Source organism: Pseudorca crassidens, chromosome 15, assembly GCF_039906515.1.
Source record: "Pseudorca crassidens isolate mPseCra1 chromosome 15, mPseCra1.hap1, whole genome shotgun sequence".
Taxonomy (NCBI): Eukaryota; Metazoa; Chordata; class Mammalia; order Artiodactyla; family Delphinidae; genus Pseudorca; species Pseudorca crassidens.
This window is the reverse complement of record NC_090310.1, coordinates 88,206,407-88,226,285: the sequence shown is the minus strand read 5'-3', so window position 1 is coordinate 88,226,285 and position 19,879 is coordinate 88,206,407. Positions and strand designations below refer to the sequence as shown.

Here is a 19,879-nt window from a genome sequence, read left to right as displayed (position 1 = left end):
CGCGCAACTTGGGTCTCCGCCCTGCTCACTCCGTCGGAAAGGCCAGACCTGGCGCTCCCGCGGGCGGGCGGGTCAGACCCTCGCGCGCCGGGGCCTCCTCGCTGCCGGTCGCGGAAGTTCGGGATGGCGCGGGCACTTCCCCTGCAGGCGGCAGGAAGGATGGGGCTTTGGAGGGGCTGAGCCGGCGTGATCCCGGCCGGACACATTGCTGGCAGGGCAGCCTCCGCGCACACACACAAATGGAGGTGTGGTGGGGTGGTCCTCACCTCGCAGGGCTGCCTACGCATCCGTTGACAGCTCGGGGTAGTCTCACCTGTGCAAGGACAGCAAGACTCAAGGGGAACCAATTTTTAAAATGGATCTTTGAAGGTGGGCTCCAGCCCCGTGACCCTGGACCAGCCTGGGAGCCCTGGGCAGCCCAGCGCTTGCGGGGGGTGGGGGTGGGGTGGGGGTGGGGGCTGAGTGTTCTGAGTACCGACACGTGCCGGGCCCCACGCTGAGCCCTGTGGATCCTCAGTCTCAGGGCTCCACCTGACCTCAGAAGGCTTCACACCCACGTGCTGTGCACAGCCAGCGCTGTGACGGTGGGGACACGTTGGAAGCAGGTGGATTTCTGGGCGATTCTGCTTCCGCCAGCTGCCCCCTCTTCACCCTGCAATGCCCCCTCCACCTGCTACCCCCTCAATCCGTCCTCCACACGGCAGCCTGGCGAACGTGGCCACATCCCACCCTGCTCCATGTGTGCTTGCTGAACAAACTGCTGTTCTTCCATCCACGCGACGCTCAACGGGGCAGAAGGATGGGGCTGGAGAGAGGTGTGTGCCCCCAGAGAGCCTGTGACTCGGAAAAGTGTTCAGCTCAGCTACGACAGTACCCCACCCTGCTCCTGGCAGCTCACCCTCACCCACTGCCTGGGGCTCTTTGATGATGATTTTACGTACAGACCTAGAGCCACACTGTGGGGGGCATTTGTCATTTGCCCAAAGTCCCTCTCCTTCTGGAGCTGATGTTCCAGGGCGTGTAGACGAAACACAAAAAGGAGACCAAGTGGGGCAGGGAAGGGTGGCTTCTGCCATGGGACGGGCTGAGAGGTGCTCCCAGAAAGACATACGCGTCAAGTCTGAGAGCAGGGAAGGAGGAGGCCGAGCGGGCGGGGCGGGCGGAGGCCCAGGGCCAGCTCCAGGACCGCAGGGAGCCCAGCCGGGCTGAGGAGGGGGAGACAGGAGGTGGGGACAAAGTGCTGGTGAGGTCATTACTTGAACCTCACAAACACTGCTGTTCAACACTTCTGTTTTACGCTCAGGATACAACAGAACACCCGGAGATTAAGGACTCATCAGTCCCACGAGTCTGTGGCCAAGCAGGGGCCAGTGCCCCGTCCCCTCACCCTGGCCAGGGTGGTCGACGGCCTTCCAGGCTTCCGGCTGACCGCCCACCACCTCCCTTCCCGCCCCTCCAGCCCCGGCGTGGCATCCTCCGTGACGGCTGGGCTGGCTTCACTTGCAGAAGCCAGATGGTAAAATTAGTGTGACTGTAAGACACCACGACCCGTGGGAGAGAAAACCTCATGTGACAGGGCCCGCGGCTGAGTCTGCGGAGAGCGGGAGCCACGACCGGAGGAGGAGACGTCCCTCCGTCCTCTCCGGTGACTAAGCTTACGTGCAGCCCAAACACGCAGAGTGCCTTGGGGTCCCAGCGGCCAGGCGCATCCCACCCCCAGCTCCAGAGGCGCGTCGGGGTCTCAGCCTCGTGCCGCAGTGAGCCTGCTGCTCCACGGGCATCTGACATGGAGAGAACGCAGCCGCTCAGAAGCTTCACGTGGGCAAAATCTGCTCACCTCCAGTCGCTGCTCCACTGGTCAGAGCTGGGGGTAAATGAGCCCGGGAGACTTCCTTCTGTGCCACGGTCGATGTGACCGTGAACCTGGCCTTCCAGCTGGGAGGCTTCCAAACCGCAGACAACCCGGGCCCCGTGTTCCTATCTAACTCCACCCCCCAATCCTCACAACGGGAAACACCTCCATGCTGTCAGCGCAGGGTTATCGTGATCAGTGGCCCCAGACCACCCCTCCCCTCCTCCCCCCTCCCACCGCTGGGGCTGGGCCAGTCTGCTCACCACGGAGCCGTGGCCGGCATCCTGCAAAGACGAAGCCACTCAGCACACTCCACCCGCCCCAGCGACTCGTGCCAAAGGCCCACTCGAACCCCGTGCCCGACATCTACGTAAGTAAACCACCACAAGGAAGGGAGAGCCTTGACGGCATCTCAGCGTTGAGGCACAGCCTCCAGGGTGGGCAGGCCCCGTGCCAGGACCAGCCCCTACCGAGCACCCTGCGGGAGGTGAGCACAAAACCAAGGGCTTGGGGGCATCGGCAAGGGCCACCTGGCTGCGCCTGTGAGGTGGGAGAGGTCCCTGCCGTGGGTCAGCGATGGGGGAGGCCCCTCCTTTCCTGTCCCCATCACCACCAGCGCCGGCACCGCTGTGCGTTGCCCGGCACGGGGCTGCACTCTGCACCCCGCCCATCGCCCTCCAGCTGCGTCCAGGGTCCCGCACTGGCCTTCCACAGAGGGTGCTCGGGAACCCGCCCCACTGGACGCCAGCACGGGCACCACGGCGGCGGCCCCGGGCTTGTTGGAGCAGCCCTTCTTCTTTGAAGGTTTGGAAATTTCATATGTCACAAAAAAATTACTTAGAATGTTCCAATTCAGCTGAAAGTCATACGGTGGGCATGGAGCCCGACTAGCTCCATCTCCTTCACAAAACTGAAACGAGGTGCCAGTGCAGAAGAGCAGACGGCAGCCTTCAGGGTGGGGATGCAGCCACAGCAAAGCACGGACGCACGGCAACCAAAGTTCCGCCACGCTTCCAGGTCTACGTACAAACGTGTTAGTGTGGCACGGAACTCTGTTCTTATTAGAATGTTGTCGGTGGGGGGGTGCGGTGGGGAAGAGCTTTCAGACGAACACTCTGAGAAAAATGTGCAAACTTTTACTATGAAATTAAGAACAGGCAGCAAAGGCAACCTATTCTGCGTTTTTCAGAAGATGTTGTGAGCGCTGCACGCATGCGCCCCAGGAATCGCCTGGAACGACAGAATCAGAGGGGCACCAAGTGCTAGCGGGTGACTGTTTTACACAGGCTCTCACACGACTGCTGCCAACAGTACAACTGACTGTAAACCCGAAAGAGCAGGTACGTATTTCTGAAATGGAAACACACCCATCGTCAGAACAACACGCTTGGTGTCCAGGGGCTGGGGACGGGCAGCCCAGCCTGCAGTCACCGCACCTGATGCCTTTAATCTGGTCTTCTGTTCAGACCGAGACTTGGCAATAGTCACCCAGAGAGGAGTCCTGCCCCGTTATCCGGAGGACGGCAGTGTCTTTTTTTTTTTTTTTTTTTTTTGCGGTACGCGGGCCTCTCACTGTTGTGGCCTCTCCCTTTTCGGAGCACAGGCTCCGGACGCGCAGGCTCAGCGGCCATGGCTCATGGGCCCAGCCGCTCCGCGGCACGTGGGATATTCCCAGACCCCAGACCGGGGCACGAACCCGTGTCCCCTGCATCGGCAGGCGGACTCTCAACCACTGCGCCACCAGGGAAGCCCCGGCAGTGTCTTTTAACACAGAATGTGTACGATTCTCTCCGAAACTCCTGGTTCTGCCACGGTCCCCTAAACTAACAGCAGAGAGAAGTGGGAAAGTAGACGTCACACTGCGTGAGAAAAGCTGCCCCTCCACACATCTCCTCTGCATGTCTGTCTTCAGAGGGCGTCCTGGCTGGACGGCAGAGCCAGCCCTGCGACCCCCAGGCTTGCTCCTGGCATCTCAGTCCACGCCAGGACCAGTCCCAACCAACAGCTGCCTTTTCTAGAAACTGGAAAACTTAATTCAAATGGCAAAATACGTTAGCTCTCATTTGCTTTGCGATAATCCCTGTGCTTCGGAAGAATCCCGACTAGGGGTCATTGCTCACGTGACTTCACAACACCAGGAACACAGAGCACCAGAATATTCGCACATTTTATTCATTTCAAGGCACTTTCCACCCGAAAGTGTGAAAGAAGAAAGAAACTACCCTGGTAGAACATTACATTTTGACAAACACAACAGCGAGATCCAAATGAGACGAAGCAGAGTCAGCACACTTGACGCTCGTTATCTTGAAATGGCTTAAGGTAGCCTGCTTGCTGCAAAAAGAGAGACTGCAAAAAAGAGGAAACAGAGGCGTCTGCAAAGCCACCCCCTTGAAGATTTCCAGCCCATGGGGAAGGAACTAGACCCCTTAAACAAAGGTAAAGAGCTGAAGAGTAACATCTGAATTCTCCGAGTCTGGCCAGCACCCAGCTCACACGGGTTTTAGCACTGGCCGATCAAGTCACTCACTGGTGAACTGGGGAATAAAATAGCAACACTTCTCATAAGCATTTAACATTTCATGCACGTGACAAACCCCATTCAAGTCCTGACAGTTTATGGATGATTCTTGCCCATTACTGTACATCTCAAACCCTCTCCTTTGAAAAATATTTCAAATCGATTATATATTAATTATGCACATAAACAATCTTATATACACTAATAATAAAGGATGCTTTTGAAAAAATGTAGTTTTATGTCTACTGCCCTAACGTTTTTCTTCCAGCTTCTGCTGTATTAAGTCTTAATTACCTGAAGATTAAAACCCCCTTTCTCCCTAACTTATTTTTATCCTCAAACCTCAGAGGAAATGATCCTACGGAAAGGTCACACCTGAGGCTGACGACCGAGAGAGGTGAAACTCATCACTTCTGGGGGTAAGGACACCCCACCCGCCCAACCCTCACAAGGTCCAAAGGGCAGCATGAAGGGCCAGTCTAGGGCCTGAGTGGTCTATTTGCCTTTGCGCCCGTGACTGAATTACACAACCGCCTGGGGAAGGAAAATCCCGCCTGAAGCTGTACCCGCTGAAGACCAGTGACCCCGCAGACTCAAGTGCAGGTCGAAAGCGAGTGCCAAGTGGAGGGAGGGGCTGGTGCCACAGACGCTTCAGGACAAACACTCGGGGGGTCGGAGGCAGAGCCCCGACCTCCCCGAGGACCTGCTTCACTATGCATCCAGGCCCACGGGCTCCCCAGATTCGGCTGCTGATGGCATTTCTCTCCATCGAGCCCGGAGGCCAGCACAGCCCACCCTGCACAAGGGCTCAGACGAGGGAGAACTGAGTCTCAGCCACGTGGGCGCTCCCACCAGAGGGTGCACAGGAGCCCCCAGCCCCAAGAGCTCTGCGTGCTGGGGCTCCGTCCACCCCCACCTCCACCACCTCGCCCAGGGGCCGGCAGCTCTGCAACAATCCACAGAACCCCTTCCAGCACCGGCGCCCCAGGCCACCTGCCACAAAGCCCAACACCCGAGCCTGCATCTGGGTATCACCGACCGCACTGGGTGCCGGGCAGGGGACAGATATGAGGGCACAGAAGCAGGACAGGCACAGCACTGGCTGACAGCGTGAGAGATGCTGAAGTACGGCACACGCCGCGGCGCAGTCACCCGTCTCTCCAGCTGCAGATACTAGACGGTGTCACTGCCGTCACATGGGGAAGCCAGCCCCAGAAGCAAAAGGTGTGCTGGAGATGATGAAAACTTTTGAGAGACCATTTTGGTCATTCTTGAAATTAAAGAGAAACCTTTATTTTTAACATAACTGCCCAGGAGAGATGGTTCATTGATCCACTAGGAAAGAGTCTCTCACCACGTACAGCACCAAAATATATATTTAAAAATTTAAAAAACACACAGCCCGCCCCTCATATACACACGCACGCACGCACTTATCTTGCCCAAAGCCACACAACCCCGACCAAAAGGGAAAAAAATCAAACTCAGGACCCGCACACGAAAGAAGTCTTTGAATTGGGATTTACAAATTTATATAGTCTTTCCTATGAAAAAACAAAAACAAACCAAAAACCAAGGGGGGAAGGAAATACTTCTACACGAAGGCCAGCCGAGATGTGGGAAGATGAGGATGCGCTGTCTGTCCAGACACAAACAGAGAGCAAGACGGCCATCAGTGCTGCCCCGGTGCTCTGGGCGGCGGCCGCGGGGTGGACCAGTGTCCCTAAGATGCGGCGCCTTGGGAGCCGAGACGCCCAGAGCACGGAGGTCAGGCCATGCTGTGGTCCTCACCAGCCTTCCGGAGGAGACGGTGTCTTTCACCGCACGTTCTCCAGCACTTAAAAGGGCTACTTTTCCCTTCTGAAAAGATTCTGGGTCAAAAAAAAAAAAGTAAAAGGGGGGAGGAAAGAGTTCTCTGCTGCCGTAAAAATCTTCAGTCCCAGACGGTGCTCTGCCGGCCCGGCGGTGAAATGGGGCCCCTGCCCAGACTCTACTTGGGCTCCTCGATCACGCCTTTGCTGAGGTCTGTCATTTTGGGATATTTGACTTTCTTCTGGTCCAGCTCATTCTGAGCCCAAAGGAGTAGTTTCAGTAACTTTGCCAGCTTGGGTGTTGACTCACGATTTTCATAATCCAGGACAGCTTGGTTCACTTCACTCCACACCTAGAAAATAAAGGCAGCCAATAAACACCACCACACACGCAGAGCGCCCGCAAAAGGGGTCCATCACAAGATGCATTTCGTGCGTCCTAGAAACCAATTTTATGTGAGAAGCTGGTTACTTATTTAACAAACATAAAGCCCGTGACCGTCAGGCACTCCAGAGGATGTAAAGCACACTACTTGTCCAGAGGAGCTCGCAGTGTGGTCAGCAGATATCACATCCGGCCTGGACGGCAGTGACATGCCAGAAGCTGGGCACGAGGGGCCTGGCAGAGAGGGCAGACCAGGGTGGGGGTGGGACCGGTTCCAGCCTAACGAGCCCCAGGACGACACCTGAGGTGGACCCCAAGGACACTCTCATTCCAGGGGAGCGGAGGGTGGCGGGGAAGCCACCATGCCGGCGGGGACACAGAGGCTGCGACAGGGCGCGCAAAAGTGTCCAAAGCAAGTGTGGGCTTTTAATCAAAAGGTACTTGAAACCCCTCTCCTACGAGTCTCCAGCTATACAGGAAGAAGGCTCAGATAAACAAGAAAAATGGGCGAAGAGGCTTGCCTGCTTTGTAACAGCTGCGACGCCCTGGGCTCCCGGTGTGACACAGTGGAAGTGTCAGCTAGGGAACAGCCGAGGCCCTCCCAGCAGCGTCCCGGCCAGAAACGCCGTCCCGTTCGACACCACCCACCCACCGCCCCGTTTCTTTGGAAATCCTGTGAACATCTGTGGAGGATGCAGACGGAAGCCTCCTACCCGCCTGGCGCCCACCTTCTGCCTCTGCATCATGTTGAGCAGGTCTCCGAAGGGCGAGTCCTCGGGGTTGTCGAAGGCCAACAGGGCCAGCGTGCGTTCCATCTCGGTCAGGCACTCCCGGCTCTCCTCGCCCTGCTCGGCCAGCTGGGTCTGTGCGAACTCCAGCGCCGCCTCCGTCTCCCGCTGGCGGATCAGCTCGATCAGGTGCTGTTGCTGGTCGGGGCCCAGGCAGACGGGGTGAGCGCCAGGCGCCTGGCCACTCGGCCAGTGACACCCCCGCGGTCGCGCCTGCTTCTCATGGAAAGGGCCTCTCAAAGGACAGAGTTGTCTAGCAACTCCGAGTTATTACATTTGCATTTTTAAAGCAAGAAACAGCTTCTGAGATACACAGAAGAGCAGCTAACTCTAACCCCTTCCCCACGTCAATTAAAGCAACGTTCTATTAAGGCGAATTAGCCTCGTTACTTCTGAATCCCATAAAGAACCTTAATTTGTCAAGCATCCGTAAACCAGACTCACTTGTAGGTGGAAGTAAAGATAGCGGTTTGTGTCCAGAAGCTCCGGGTGGAGGCTGTTGACCAGTGCGATGGCCTCGGGAATCTGGCCTTCCAGTATCATCTCCCGGATTTTGATTCGCTCGTCGAGCGTTTCTAGATCAACACTAGGTTCGATCCCAGATTCCATCCGAAACTTCTCTGCTGCTTCCTTAAAGCCCTCTGGAAATGAAAACCATCCTCACTGCTCGGAAGGTCAGCAAGACATCAACGCAAAGCCCTTTTGTCTCCAGAAAGCCCACCGCCTTGAATAAAAAGCCTCTGCTATAACCGCACTTTCTTGGGGATCTGGGTTTAATACCTTTGTGACTTATCAGTTATGTCCCAGAAATGCAGACGTAGGACTTCATTTCCTTCCCCCCACACCCCAAACGCTCTAACCTCCCAGCCAGGTGAGGACGGGTGCTGGTGGAGGGCTGCGGTCCAGGCCCAGTGCAGAGAAGCTGCCAACCTGCTCCAGGGGAAGCAAGGCCCTCTCAGCCTGCAAGGCCCTGGCTACTCCCACTCTTAGTGAGTTTACAATTCTCTTCAACATCAGAGACTGATGGGAGGGGTGGTGGCCACTGGGAACTCACAGGAAGGAGACTGACTTTCTGGAAACATGTGGGTTTTCTCACCACGTACAGAGTTACCCTTTTGCTTCCCAGTGTCAAGGAGGACTGAGTGTTAGCCGCAGAGCATGTGCGTTTCCTTCCATATGCCCTTCCCCCTTTCTTGAGTTGGACACATCTTCTAGAAACAGTCCAGTATCATTTACCAGACTGGCCAGAAGAGGTTAATTACTTGGGTTTTAAACGTACTTCAGCACTTTCTTAATTATGCTGATCAATTGCAAAAACGTCAAAGGCCAAGAAACAGGTTTTTTCCTTAGGTCTCAGAGACCCGGAATCATGATCTCATCTCCGGAAGAGGATATCTCTTTAAATCCGTAACTACAAGTTTATCAAAAGAACACTGCATTTTCATGACGCCTGAACACAAGTGCACCACAAAACTTCAGTAAGTCCTGACTGTGTGCACAGAAAGGGATAAGGATGTCCAAGGGGCAGCACCCTCGTCACACCCCTTACCTGTGACCAAGTAGTTCATGATGAGACGGTTCATGTCTGCTCGCTGGACGTGTAAGTTATTGAGCTTTTCCATCCACTCATCCTTTGTGATTTCATCGGGTTTTTCTGTATAACTCATTCTGATTTATTTCTACAGGGAAAAAAGGTAATATTTTAAGAATCGGTGAAGAATTCTATGACAATTGCGATCACTTCAGACATAAACACGGCGACAGAGCAGGAAGTAAAAGGGGGAGTGGGAAGATACTTAAAATGTGGAAAACAGCACATGCAAAGGGCCTGAGACTCAAACACAGATTCAGGGACCAAAGAGAAGGTTGGGGTGTTTGGAAGGTAGGATGAACGAGAGGAAGAGCCAAGGGTCTTAGGACCAGGAGGTCAAGGGTCGGCTGGGGTCCGATTAAGGCCCTACAGGACAAGGGGGATCTAGATGGACTCCCCTCTAAGCACGAAGGGCAGCCACGAGAGGTACAGGCTGAAGAATCACGTGCTGCGATGTGTGTTCTCCAGAGAAGCCCACATCACACCCCCTTCAGACTGAGAAAAATGAAGCGGTCTGACAACACCAAGTGTTCACAAAGACGTGGAGTTCTCCTGAACCCCTTTACCCTGCGGTCAGAACGGACCGCACAGCAAAAACACTTGGCATCGCTTTGCAAGGCTGCGCACATGTGCCCCTCACAGCCGGCTCTTCTACTCCTGGAGACTGAGACCCAGACACAGACGAGCCTGTCCACAGACACTGCTCGGGATGGCGACAACATGGAAGCCATCACCCAGATGTTCAGCCAACAGCAGCACAGACAAATGGACTGTGGTTCACAGGACCACAGTCCCATAGGACCAAAACCTTGGGGCAGGTGGGTTTCGGACTTCAGAACTGTCCAGGCTGCACAAAGACTATCTGCACATTTGACCACGTATCGTACGCCATCCCCTCTGTGGTGTGGGGCAGCACCCCACAAGCAGATATGATTTCTTCAGTGAAACGTATGAGGCCTCATACCAAGTGGAACAGAAGCTACTAAACAGCCTTTGGCAGGTGAGGTTTTGCCATCTAATAGGTTAAAAAGAAAACCAAAAACTTTTGGTTTTCAGAGTTATGTGGATTTTAGAACTACTGAGAAGGGACTGTGACTGTATCCACGAAACAGGATTTACTAAAGCAAGTAAAATAAATGAATGTGACCACACGGGGGACTTAGAAACCAGCTGGACGAAGAGAGCAAGTCACAGCGGAGACCCCAGTGCGGCGGTTTGTAAAGAACAAAAGCAAGACAAGCTGTACAATGCTTGCTTAGCAGTAAATACACTCATACGTTCGTAGCAAAACCGTTTTGCCACTGTTTTAAGTAAGGGCACGAGACATGAAACTCAGGAGATGGTTACCAAGGAAAGGGGGCCCTGGGAGCACCAGCTGGGCTCTCGCGATGGGTGGTGAGCCCACCACCGTCCACGTCAGTTTTATCCTTTGTAACTGACATAGACGTTGTGGATATTACTTTATACATAGCAAAGCACATGCCAAACCAATTAAAAAAAATTAAAAGACAGCTCTGGTGCCCAGTGGACATGGGATGACCGTGGGGTGGTGAGAGCTGAGCAGGAATACCAGTGAGGAGCCACCCAAACAAGAGAGGACGGCAGCAGAAGAGCCACAGAGCACAGCCCATCAAGACTCTGTGCACGCAGCCAGGGCGCCTTGCTGCTGGACCCAGCGTGGAAGGATAAAAGAACGGAAGACTCAGGGACCATGGTGGGGTTTCAAGCTTGAGACCTTGCAGGATGGAGCCACAAATGAGGAGAGGAACAGGTCTGAGGAGCCGGGCAAGTTTGGGCTATCAGACCCACAGCTGGAGAAGTCAAGCAGGCACCTGGATTACAGGTCCTGAGCTCAGCGCTGGAAACAATTAGGGAAACATCCGCCACAAAATGACTGAAAGCCGAGTTCGCCAAAGATCGCCCAGGGAGAGAGTGTAGGTGGGGAAGCAAAGGGGTACAAGACAAAGTTCTCGGTCCGTGGGGGGATGCCATGCCCAACTCTAATCCGCAGAAAAACACTTGTCCTAAGACAATCAAGATGTGCTGTCCCTCACCCAAGGACCCATCTCTCCAAGCTACGCGCCAGTGGTGTAACTCACTCAGATCAAATTCTCAGTCCTGGACGACAGAGCGACGTTTGAAAAAGTAACAACTTTGGAGAACTGTCTCATTCTGTTTTGTGCAGGAAGAACTCAGCAGTTAAAAATCCCACAGACATAATTTAACATCCCATTGCGGACGGCGAGGAACACTTGCTCGCAAGAGCAACGTCCGGCCTCTGCAGCTCAGCCTCTGCTCGGACGCGGTTCCGGGTGGAAACGGTTCCCGTCGCAGAGACACCTGTGCGACGTGTCGAGAACTATCACCTCCCAGTAGGCGCCACCTCGGAATGTGCAGACCTCCCTCGAAACGCGCTTCGTCAACAACAAACACCGAGTCTCGGCGCTCGGGCTCCATCGCCTTAGGAGAAGGGGACATTTGGACCTGCAAACCCCGAGGGCGCCGCCTCCCCGGACAACGCGGCCCGATGACACCTGCTCGGACCCCCAACCCCGGAAGGCCCCCCGGCGCGGTCGGCCAGTCGGCGCACCCCCGCGGCCTGGCCCGTCCCCTTCCCGGGCCGCCTCGACCCCTCCCTGGCCCCGGCCCCTGCCTGACCCTCCGCCTCCCCGCCCCGCTTCGCCGCGCTCTCGCGGGGACGCTCCGCCCGACCGCCTGGGCCCGCCGCGGCCATCTTACCGTGAGGATCCCGCCTGCCGCGCTGCGCGGTCTCCGCGGCCGCTCGGGGTGCCGGCCCGGGCGGGAAAGGGGCGGTGGCGGCGCCGGGGAGGGGGAGGCAGAGGCGGGGGCCGCGGCGGAGGCGGGGAACGGGAGGGCAGACGCACCGGCGGCCGCCCCCTCAGCCACTTCCCGCGAAATCGCGAGATTGCAAGCCGACAGCCAATCAAGGGCTCTCGCGAGGGTGCGGGTCGCGGCGGCCGCCCGGAAGCGCGGGACTCCCGCTTCCGTCCTTGCGCAGAACTCCTCTCACGGCGCCCTGGCTCTACGGATTGGCGCGAGAGTCAAAAGGCGTTGGCCGCCTCTGGATAAGATGGCGGCCGTGGAGGCGTCGTTGTGGGGGAACTTCGAGCCGGGACGGCGACATCTGGACTGAGTCGGAGGCTAAGGTCCCAGCGTCCCTCCAGTCGTTTGTGTGAGCCCGAGGGCATGGGGCGGGAAGGGGGGGACAGGCGCCGGTGCTCCGCGCAGCCCAGAGGCGGGGTCCTTGCCAACCCGGTGCTCGCCTTCGCGCAGGCCCGGGAGGAGCCTCCCGAACTCGGCCGGCGGGAGCTCTCGGTTCCGACGGTTGGGGCAGGTTCCTGGGCACGCGACCGCGGCGGGGAGCGCGCACCCGCTCGCTGCCGCCTGAGTCAACCCGGACGGGCCTGCCTTCGGGGAACCTTCCGGGGACCCGGGGGCCTTTTCCGCCTGTGGTCCCTGCGGCGCGGGGCCTAGTGGTTTTTCCCGCCCGTGATCCCTGCAGTCCCAGGCCTGGTGGTCTTTACAGCCCGTGATCCCTAAGCCGCGCTCGGGTTGGGCGGGGACTGCAGGCCTGTGCGACAAGGGCCCCGAGATGCTGCGGCCGGGACCTGGTGGTCGCGGAGACGCAGAAAGTCATTTGCGCGTTTATTTGGTTATTACTGTCCGTCTGCTGGAGAAGAGTGCAGATTCCTTCAGATGAGGGTCTCGTTTTCCCGTTTCTGGAGAGTAAAGTTAAAAGATTTTGGAACCCTTCAGGAAGGAAATTGAGGGGCAGCCCTTTACTCCATCGGATGAAGTCCGGTGCCCTCCTGAGTTAGAATTCGGGGGTTAGTTGGTTTCCTGTGATTGCTGGGGAGTGAACTAAATAACGTGGAAGTGGTATGGGACTTCTTGCAGAAAGTAAGTGGAATTTGGCAAATAGGTTTGACAGTGACGACTAATTGTGGATATTTCCCATTAGGGTTAGTCAAATGAGCTAAATCTGCAGGTCCAGAGCTTTGACCAAATCTATTTAAAACGCAGACGCAAATGCAGTATATGTCTGTAATTACATCCTCTTCAAGTACTTAATCCTATAAACAACTTTAGATGTCAACTTTATAATGGGCGAGGGGGTGCAGATTTTAAAAATTCTTTTCAAGGGAGCAAAAATCTGGTGCCCTAAGAGGCTAGAGAGTTCTAAAGAAGGTCCATCTGCACCTTCTGTGCGGGTCATAGCTTAATGGCCCGTCACCCCCAGAAGTGGTCCTGCACAGCCTGAATTCTGTCTAGATACCGGCTGCTTTTTGAAACCCACACTTCAGGCAGGATCATCTCTCTTTGTCCCTGGCTCCCTCTTCACACCCATCGGCAACTCTCCAGTTGCCTGTGTAGAGTGAGCACAGCTGAAAGACTCACCACTCCTACCCTGACTCTGGGCTCTCAGGAGCTGGGTCTGCGTGCAGCGCTCCTGAGGCCAACTCCTGGGAGTGGGGACACCATCCCGACAAGCAGGATGTCGTGCCACCCCTTCATGTTCACGTGGTCCCTAAACGATTCCTTCGTTGCCTTCAGCACACCGTTCTATGTCACTGATGCCTGTTAGTGTGTCACAGTTCACCACCACCAACACATGACCTTCATAAGAGCTGAAGCGGCTAGTATGTGGCAGGGGTTCTGTAGATAGTTGCTGAGAATGTGGAGGAATAGATGAGTGAGGGTGAGGACCTTCGCTAGAAGCAGTCTCAGCAAAAAAGGACAAAGGATGGGAAGTTAGTCCCAGTGGAGTGAGAGCAGAGGAAGAAGTCGAGAATGGCGCTCGGATGTGTAGCCTGGTTGGTGGGGTCGATGGTGGCGCCAACTGAGGAAGAGCCAGCAGGGTGAGGAGTGAGATGGGAGGAGGGAAGGGGTGGTTAGGGGCCCAGGGTGGACCATGGAACGCTGGAGGGAACGATGAGGCTGGAAGTGCAGGTTTCTTGGTGACACCGTGAGAGTCCGTAAACGTATTACTTGGAGGAAGTCCGTGGAGAGGAGGAGTGGGGAGGAAGGGCCGGAGCGCTGCTGCCGGGCTCTCCAGGAGCCTCGGGGCGCAGCTTCCAGCAGAGCCACTGGCTGGGGCGGGCCACTTGATGTTCACCAAAAGCTGCCCTTGTGACAGGGCAAGAAGTTCGGTGAGCCGGTGAAGGCGGAAGATGTCAGATCGCGGTGAGCTGAGATGGGGTGGGGTGTCTAACACTGAGAGGCGCCTAGGGCCCTGCAGCATGTGTGCAGAGGAGCTCGCAGGTGGACTTGGTCACGGGAAATGCTAAAGCCATGGGGTTTGATGGCTGAGGGGGAGGCCGGTGTGTCGGAGAGAACCCTGGGCTTCGGGCTTGTGCCTTTGGGTTCCCAGGGCCGGGCCGCCACTGAATGGGGACACCAGAGGAGGGCTGGGATCAGCGGGGAGCTCAGAAGTCAGGAGCTCGTTTCGCATGCGTTAGGCTTTGCAGTGCGTTTGAGGCATCTAGTGGAGAGGTTAGGGGAACAGACTAGTGGATAGTAAAGGACAGCCGCACGGCCAGGAGGGCGTGAGGCCCCGGATGAAGAGTACGCAGTGAAAAGAGAGACGGCCTGGGCCGAGCCCTGAAGACACCCGCATGCAACAGGGGAGCGGGGAGCAGGAAGCAGCTGGGGGTGCAGGGCCACGTTGGTCATCATCTGGGGCAGTGAGCAGGTTGACCAAGATTTCAGCCCCTTGGGGTGGTTGACTGACTTCGTGATAGGAAGGCAGGGGCCCAGAGCTTCTGCTCTTCTCCAAGCCCTGATGGAGAGTTTCATTCTGACAGATTAACAGTTCTTTTTTCTCTCTTTTTGTAATTGGTTTTCTTTTTTTTTTTAATTGAGGTATAGTTGATGTACAATATTATATGTTCCAGATGTACAAGGTAGTGATTCACAGATCAGCAGTTCTTTAAAGAGAGATGTTAAGGTTTATTAGTTTTAAAAGAGCAGGCAAGAGTTTTTAAAAAAGGAAGTGCAGGGCTTCCCTGGTGGCGCAGTGGTTGAGAGTCCGCCTGCCGATGCAGGGGACACGGGTTCGTGCCCCGGTCCGGGAAGATCCCACATGCTGCGGAGCGGCTGGGCCTGTGAGCCATGGCCGCTGAGCCTGCGCGTCCGGAGCCTGTGCTCCGCAACGGGAGAGGCCACAGCAGTGAGAGGCCCGCGTACTGCAAAAAAAAAAAAAAAAATTAAAAAAAAGGAAATGCGTTTTGAGAATAAAATACACAGTGCTCCTTTAATAAAATCCTGGACTGTTCAACAACCTGGGTATCAGCCATGTTTTACAGAATTGCAGTATTTTGGAGGGCGTTTCTGTCTTATTCTCATACCCTCAAAGCATAAAATCAAACCCCTACATGCTGGAGCTCTGCTTTCCAGGGGATTTGGCAAATCAACCCTGATTCTTCAGGATAAGGTATAAGCTGATTGATTGTTGCTGCTGGGAATCGTTACCACAAGTGGGCAGTAAACTCCAAAAAGTCAGTTCCCATAGCCTTAGCTTCACACGGTATCTTGTCTTCAGTTTCTCTGTGAAGCTGTTGGAAGAAGGAAGACTGTTGTGACTGTTTAGTTCTGCTGCATGTATTCAAGACCCTGTGAAGCACGTGTAATGGGGTCTGAGGTGGTCGCCTTCCCCCTCCTTGCGGGATTGTATTTCCCTTTCTCGATTATATCACTAAATCAGAAAGCACTGGTTTCGTCATAAGTTTCTTTGAATGGGTAAAGTAATATTTTAGAGTAATAGTTTTCTTGACCTTTTAACTCCTGCAGAGGTTGTAACGTAAATTGAGTCCAGCACGGTGCCACCTGAACCGCTTGGGGTGGGGTGGGGGCCGGACGGAGGGGCACAGGCAGCGTGCTCACAAGGCTACCAGTCAGTGCGCTGCTCGCAGACTGTCTCTGCTGAATTTGACCCTTCCCTTCACACCTGGCTGGTTAGGGCTTTGATGCACACATCGGAGATCCATACAGACACATGCACGTGTATATATAAACGCCTATAGCGTACCCGTGCGTAGCTGTATATCTGTATATGCTTTGAGGGGTTTCTGGTTTCTGTTGGTTTTGGTGGTTTTGTTTTTGCGTGAGCCCAGTTCTGATCACATGTCTGACTTGGGAGACGGAAGCACTGAATGAAGATGAGGCATTTTTTCAATCCATACCCACGCGTTCTTTTAAAAAACACTCGCCAAATTGATTTTCTTTTTTGACTTTAAAGTCCTCTTATATTTACTCTTTTAAATGTTTTACTTTCCACTGAACGAGAGGCATTTTGTGTGTCTGACAGACTCCCAAGATTTGTCACTTTTCTGTGCAGCTGTAAAAGGCAATGTTCTTGTCCTCCTGCCTTCTGTAGACAGATTGGGGGTCCTGTTTCTCCTTGGGTTTCTAAATTTCAGAAGCAGTTGGTTCAATTTGGAACTCAAAACTGTTTTGGTATTGAAAAGGGTAATTTGTGGGTATTGATTTCATTGAAATCAGGGATACCCCAGAATAAAACCTTTTGGGTATCCTTTTGAAATTCCTAATAGCTCAACCTGTGTTACTCTTGTTGGTAGTTTTTTCAAATACTCTTTTCTCTCTTTCACCATTTTGTTTTTGTGACCCAGGCAAGAGCAGGAATTTATACATTTTTTTCTCTTTTGGACAAATCCAGAAAGCCACTGTTAGACCTGACTTTCAACTATCTTTCGCTTTTCAAGTATTTTCTTTCAGAAAAAACGAATCTCTTAAATTGTAGGCGGTACAGCTATTTGTCGCTGTGTGCCTGCCCCTGAGGCCCCACCGGCCAGGTGAGGGCCGAGGACTGGTGTCAGCGGCCCTGCCCTGGGCCCTCCCGTCTCAGTTGACTGTTCTCTCCCAGCCTGTGGAGGTTCCTGCTCACCAGCTGCCCTAGGAATTCGGTTCAGATCTGTGGGCTTGTTTCTCCCTTTCCCTGTTACGTACTTTGTGGTGTGATGAGGGTAAATGGTGTATCTGGGCACAGTGCGGTGGTGGATCCAGTACACCAAATGGTGTTTCTGCTTTACTCCTAAACTGCTTTTCTGTCAAAATCTGTGAAAGGCGTTGATTTTTCTGGCTTTTTCATTTGGTGTGTTCCTTTAGAGACTGCTAAGAGATGAAACGAACCAGAAAAGAAATACACTTTTTATGCCTTATACTTTTTAAAGTATTTCTTCTGAAGTTAACTTTATTTACTTTTCACTAAACTCACGGGAAGAAGTAGATGTCTCAGAGTTACAGGAACCACCCTGAAAGGCAGGAGTAACAAGCGTTGTTCTGACGTCTGAGCCCTGCAGCCCATGACCCCTGGGTCAGAGGGCACCTGCGGTAGCTATTCTGAAGAAACCCTGAGGGTTTTCCTCCAAACTGCTGGCCGAGGCTAGGGAGGAGGAGCTAACGGGGGTCCCACCTTGACTTTGCCCCCTGGCTTCTTCTCTCCTCCCTGGCATCTCTCCTCTGCCCCAGGCCTGGGTCTGAGTTTGGGTCCAGGTTCACTGGGGACCTTGCCCAGGGCCAGGCAGTGGCCCCACCCTAGACCTTGACTACCCAGCCCCTTCTCTGCCTGCCTGCTGGGAGGGCGCTAGCTTGCTTGCTTGCCTTTGAATTCCAAATGGGAGTAGCAATAAAGCTGCTTGGCTGTCACCTCGCCCAGACGCACTTTGCCTTGTCTCTCAGGGTTGCACTTGACTGCAAGGAGAGGGGTGCTCTGCTCAGGACCCAGCTTGCCAGTAGGCTTTAACTCAGGGGTGAGAAGAGGCTGAACGCCAGGAAGCGGTCTTGTAAAAGGATTGCTGACTTTTCCAGATGTGCTTTTCTGCTTTTATAAATTTCCTCCGAATTGTCCATGGGTATTGGTGGCAGGACCTGGTGTCCACACACGTTGGGCAAGCACCAATCATACATTTTCTCAAAGACTGAAACCCCCTTGAGTCCTGGAAGCCTGTTTAGCTCCCTGCTCCCCCCTGCCCTCTGAGCTACTCGTGCTGTCCCCTGAGCTTCGGGATTTTTCTGTGTGTATTTGGGGTATTTAGGAAAGAATCTGAGACAACTGGAGACTCCTTTTTAATCCGTTTGTTCCTCTGGGTATAAGGTTGTTAGGAGAAGGTATTCCTTAGCTAGTAGACTTCAACTAAAAAGTATCCAAACTGAAGTTCCAGAAATGCCTTTTTTACCAGGGAAGAGCAGCTCCCGTGAGGAGTGACAACAGGTGAGCTGGAGTTACCTGAAGAGGTGGGAGAAGGGCGAGGGCCTGACTCCTCCCACAGGTGGCAGGTGCCCCTGAGCCTGGAGGCTCATGGTCAGGGCTAGCTCCTGCTGGGAGATCAGAAAGGGAGGCGCAGTTGCAGGGCTGGTGGGGGTACGGTTTCCTTTCCTTTGCTGCCCGAGAGCCCTCCTGAGCCCCCCAGTACTGCAGTGATACAGCCGGAGCTTCCCCTCTGGGCCTCCCTTCTGTCCACTGGGCTTTCCACCCAGAGCTTCCTCCTGTTCCACTGGCAGCCCGGTCCTCTGTGTCTTTCGTGCGTCCCAGCACCCGCCCGAAGCTGCAAGCCAGTTAAAACCTTGTAGAAAGACATTACTGCTGGGTTTGCTTCATGTAAAGATTTTCAGCTAAAGAGGCTGGGTGGGGTTTCCCCGTTGCGACTCCCATTTAGGGAGCCCTTTGCAGGGAGGCCTTCTGTGAGCTTCCCCTGCACCCCAGCATGAGTCCCATGTTACACACAGCTTACCCACTTACACACTGTTGGTTCAAGCCAGTTCCAACTCTGTCTGGTTTATGAACTTCTCATACACCCATCTGGAGCAAACCTGGAGACAATCAAGATGCTAAGAGCGCAAGATTCATACTTGGGAGAGGCCGTGGAAGCAGTCCTGATGGAATCACATCAACAGAAACAAGCTGTGTTGGATTCCTTTGAAGAAAACGGACAGTCTGCGAACCTGGCAGGCCGTGTGATCTTCAGAGACGTTTATTTAGAAGCACACCTGCTCCCAGGCCCCTGGTTCTCACGGAAGCACCTGGCAGTCCTCTGTAGAGTCACGGGTGGAGCTTTACTGCACACAGGGCACTTTTCTGCTTTTTGCCCAGCGGTTCCTGCTACTAAGGAATGTGGAAGCAGGGAGCTGTAGCGGCAGCGATGGGGACAAAGGCCCTCGGCCGGGGAGTTACTGTCTTCGGGGGCCATTGTCCACTGTCCCAAGGTAGCAGGTGTTTCCCCTCTGAAGCCCGTTTGTTGAGTATTTGGGGATGGACAAGTGCCCTGCAGCCCTCGTGGGCAGGTGTGCCCGGTTGAGTAGGCGGGGGCGGCCCGGGCACTGAGCTCTTTGGCCCGTGGGGAGCGGGCTCGAGTCCCAGAGAAGCTGGGAACGCAGTCTGGTGGGAAAGGAGCGATGCGCCTTGCTCCTCCATCCTCTTCCCGGCCCCTTTTGGGGCCCGGGGTGGCCAGCCGACTGGAGCCGCGCCGCCTCTGCTCTCAGCTTTGGCCCTATGGCTCGGGAACAGCGCGGCGCAGGGCAGGAGCGGGGCCTGGGCCGGGCTCCTTCCTCCGCCAGCCGCGCGGGGACGCTGTTCTCGGCGCGCGGCCGGCTCCTCTACCCGCCGCGTCTCGGTGGCCGGCGTCTTCTATTCGCTCAGCGCGGGCGGCCCCTCTACCCCCCGCATCTCGGTGGCCGGCGTCGACCCCGCCCGCCCACTCTGAGGCGCTCGGAGGAAATGGCTGCGAAATCTTGGAGGCCTGCGGCCCGCGCAGTGAGTGGCGGCCGGGGCGCCGGGCGGAGGGTCGGCCGCTGCGAGGCCGCATAGGGACGGGCGGGGGTGGCGGCGCCCGAGCCCGGCCCGCTCGGCGCCGCAGGGCCCGCGCCCAGCCGCGCTCTGTCGAGCTGAGAAGATG

The 19,879-nt window shown here is 55.2% G+C and overlaps 2 protein-coding genes and 1 long non-coding RNA gene across 6 annotated transcripts in view; 2 read left to right on the top strand and 1 right to left on the bottom strand.

Annotated features, from left to right (window-relative positions):
- The first annotated feature begins 30 nt into the window (after positions 1-30).
- Positions 31-2,456, top strand: LOC137208173 (uncharacterized). The gene is made up of 3 exons (XR_010935511.1): positions 31-369; positions 518-815; positions 1,304-2,456. It is a non-coding gene; the product is annotated as an uncharacterized lncRNA (long non-coding RNA).
- Positions 2,457-5,731: 3,275 nt separating this feature from the next.
- GID8 (GID complex subunit 8 homolog) lies at positions 5,732-11,887 on the bottom strand. 2 transcript variants are annotated; one of them, XM_067708687.1, is made up of 5 exons: positions 11,688-11,887; positions 8,907-9,036; positions 7,802-7,998; positions 7,298-7,495; positions 5,732-6,537 (listed from the first exon to the last, which is right to left on the bottom strand). In XM_067708687.1, the coding sequence occupies exons 2-5, from the start codon at positions 9,022-9,024 to the stop codon at positions 6,364-6,366; spliced, it is 687 nt and encodes a 228-aa protein (XP_067564788.1). In that variant the 5' UTR covers positions 9,025-9,036; positions 11,688-11,887; the 3' UTR covers positions 5,732-6,363. The 2 variants fall into 2 exon arrangements, with proteins under 2 accessions (XP_067564788.1, XP_067564789.1); XM_067708688.1 differs by lacking the exon at positions 11,688-11,887 and adding an exon at positions 11,048-11,294.
- Positions 11,888-11,957: 70 nt separating this feature from the next.
- The window catches only part of DIDO1 (death inducer-obliterator 1), a 51,794-nt gene continuing 43,872 nt past the window's right edge, over positions 11,958-19,879 (top strand). The window contains exon 1 of one of the 3 annotated variants that reach the window (XM_067708682.1): positions 11,958-12,141. The gene's annotated coding sequence lies outside the window, so the exon portion shown is untranslated. Of the gene's footprint in view, positions 12,142-19,582; positions 19,738-19,879 lie in introns of those variants that run through there. The other 2 variants (XM_067708684.1, XM_067708683.1) reach the window with 2 other exon arrangements.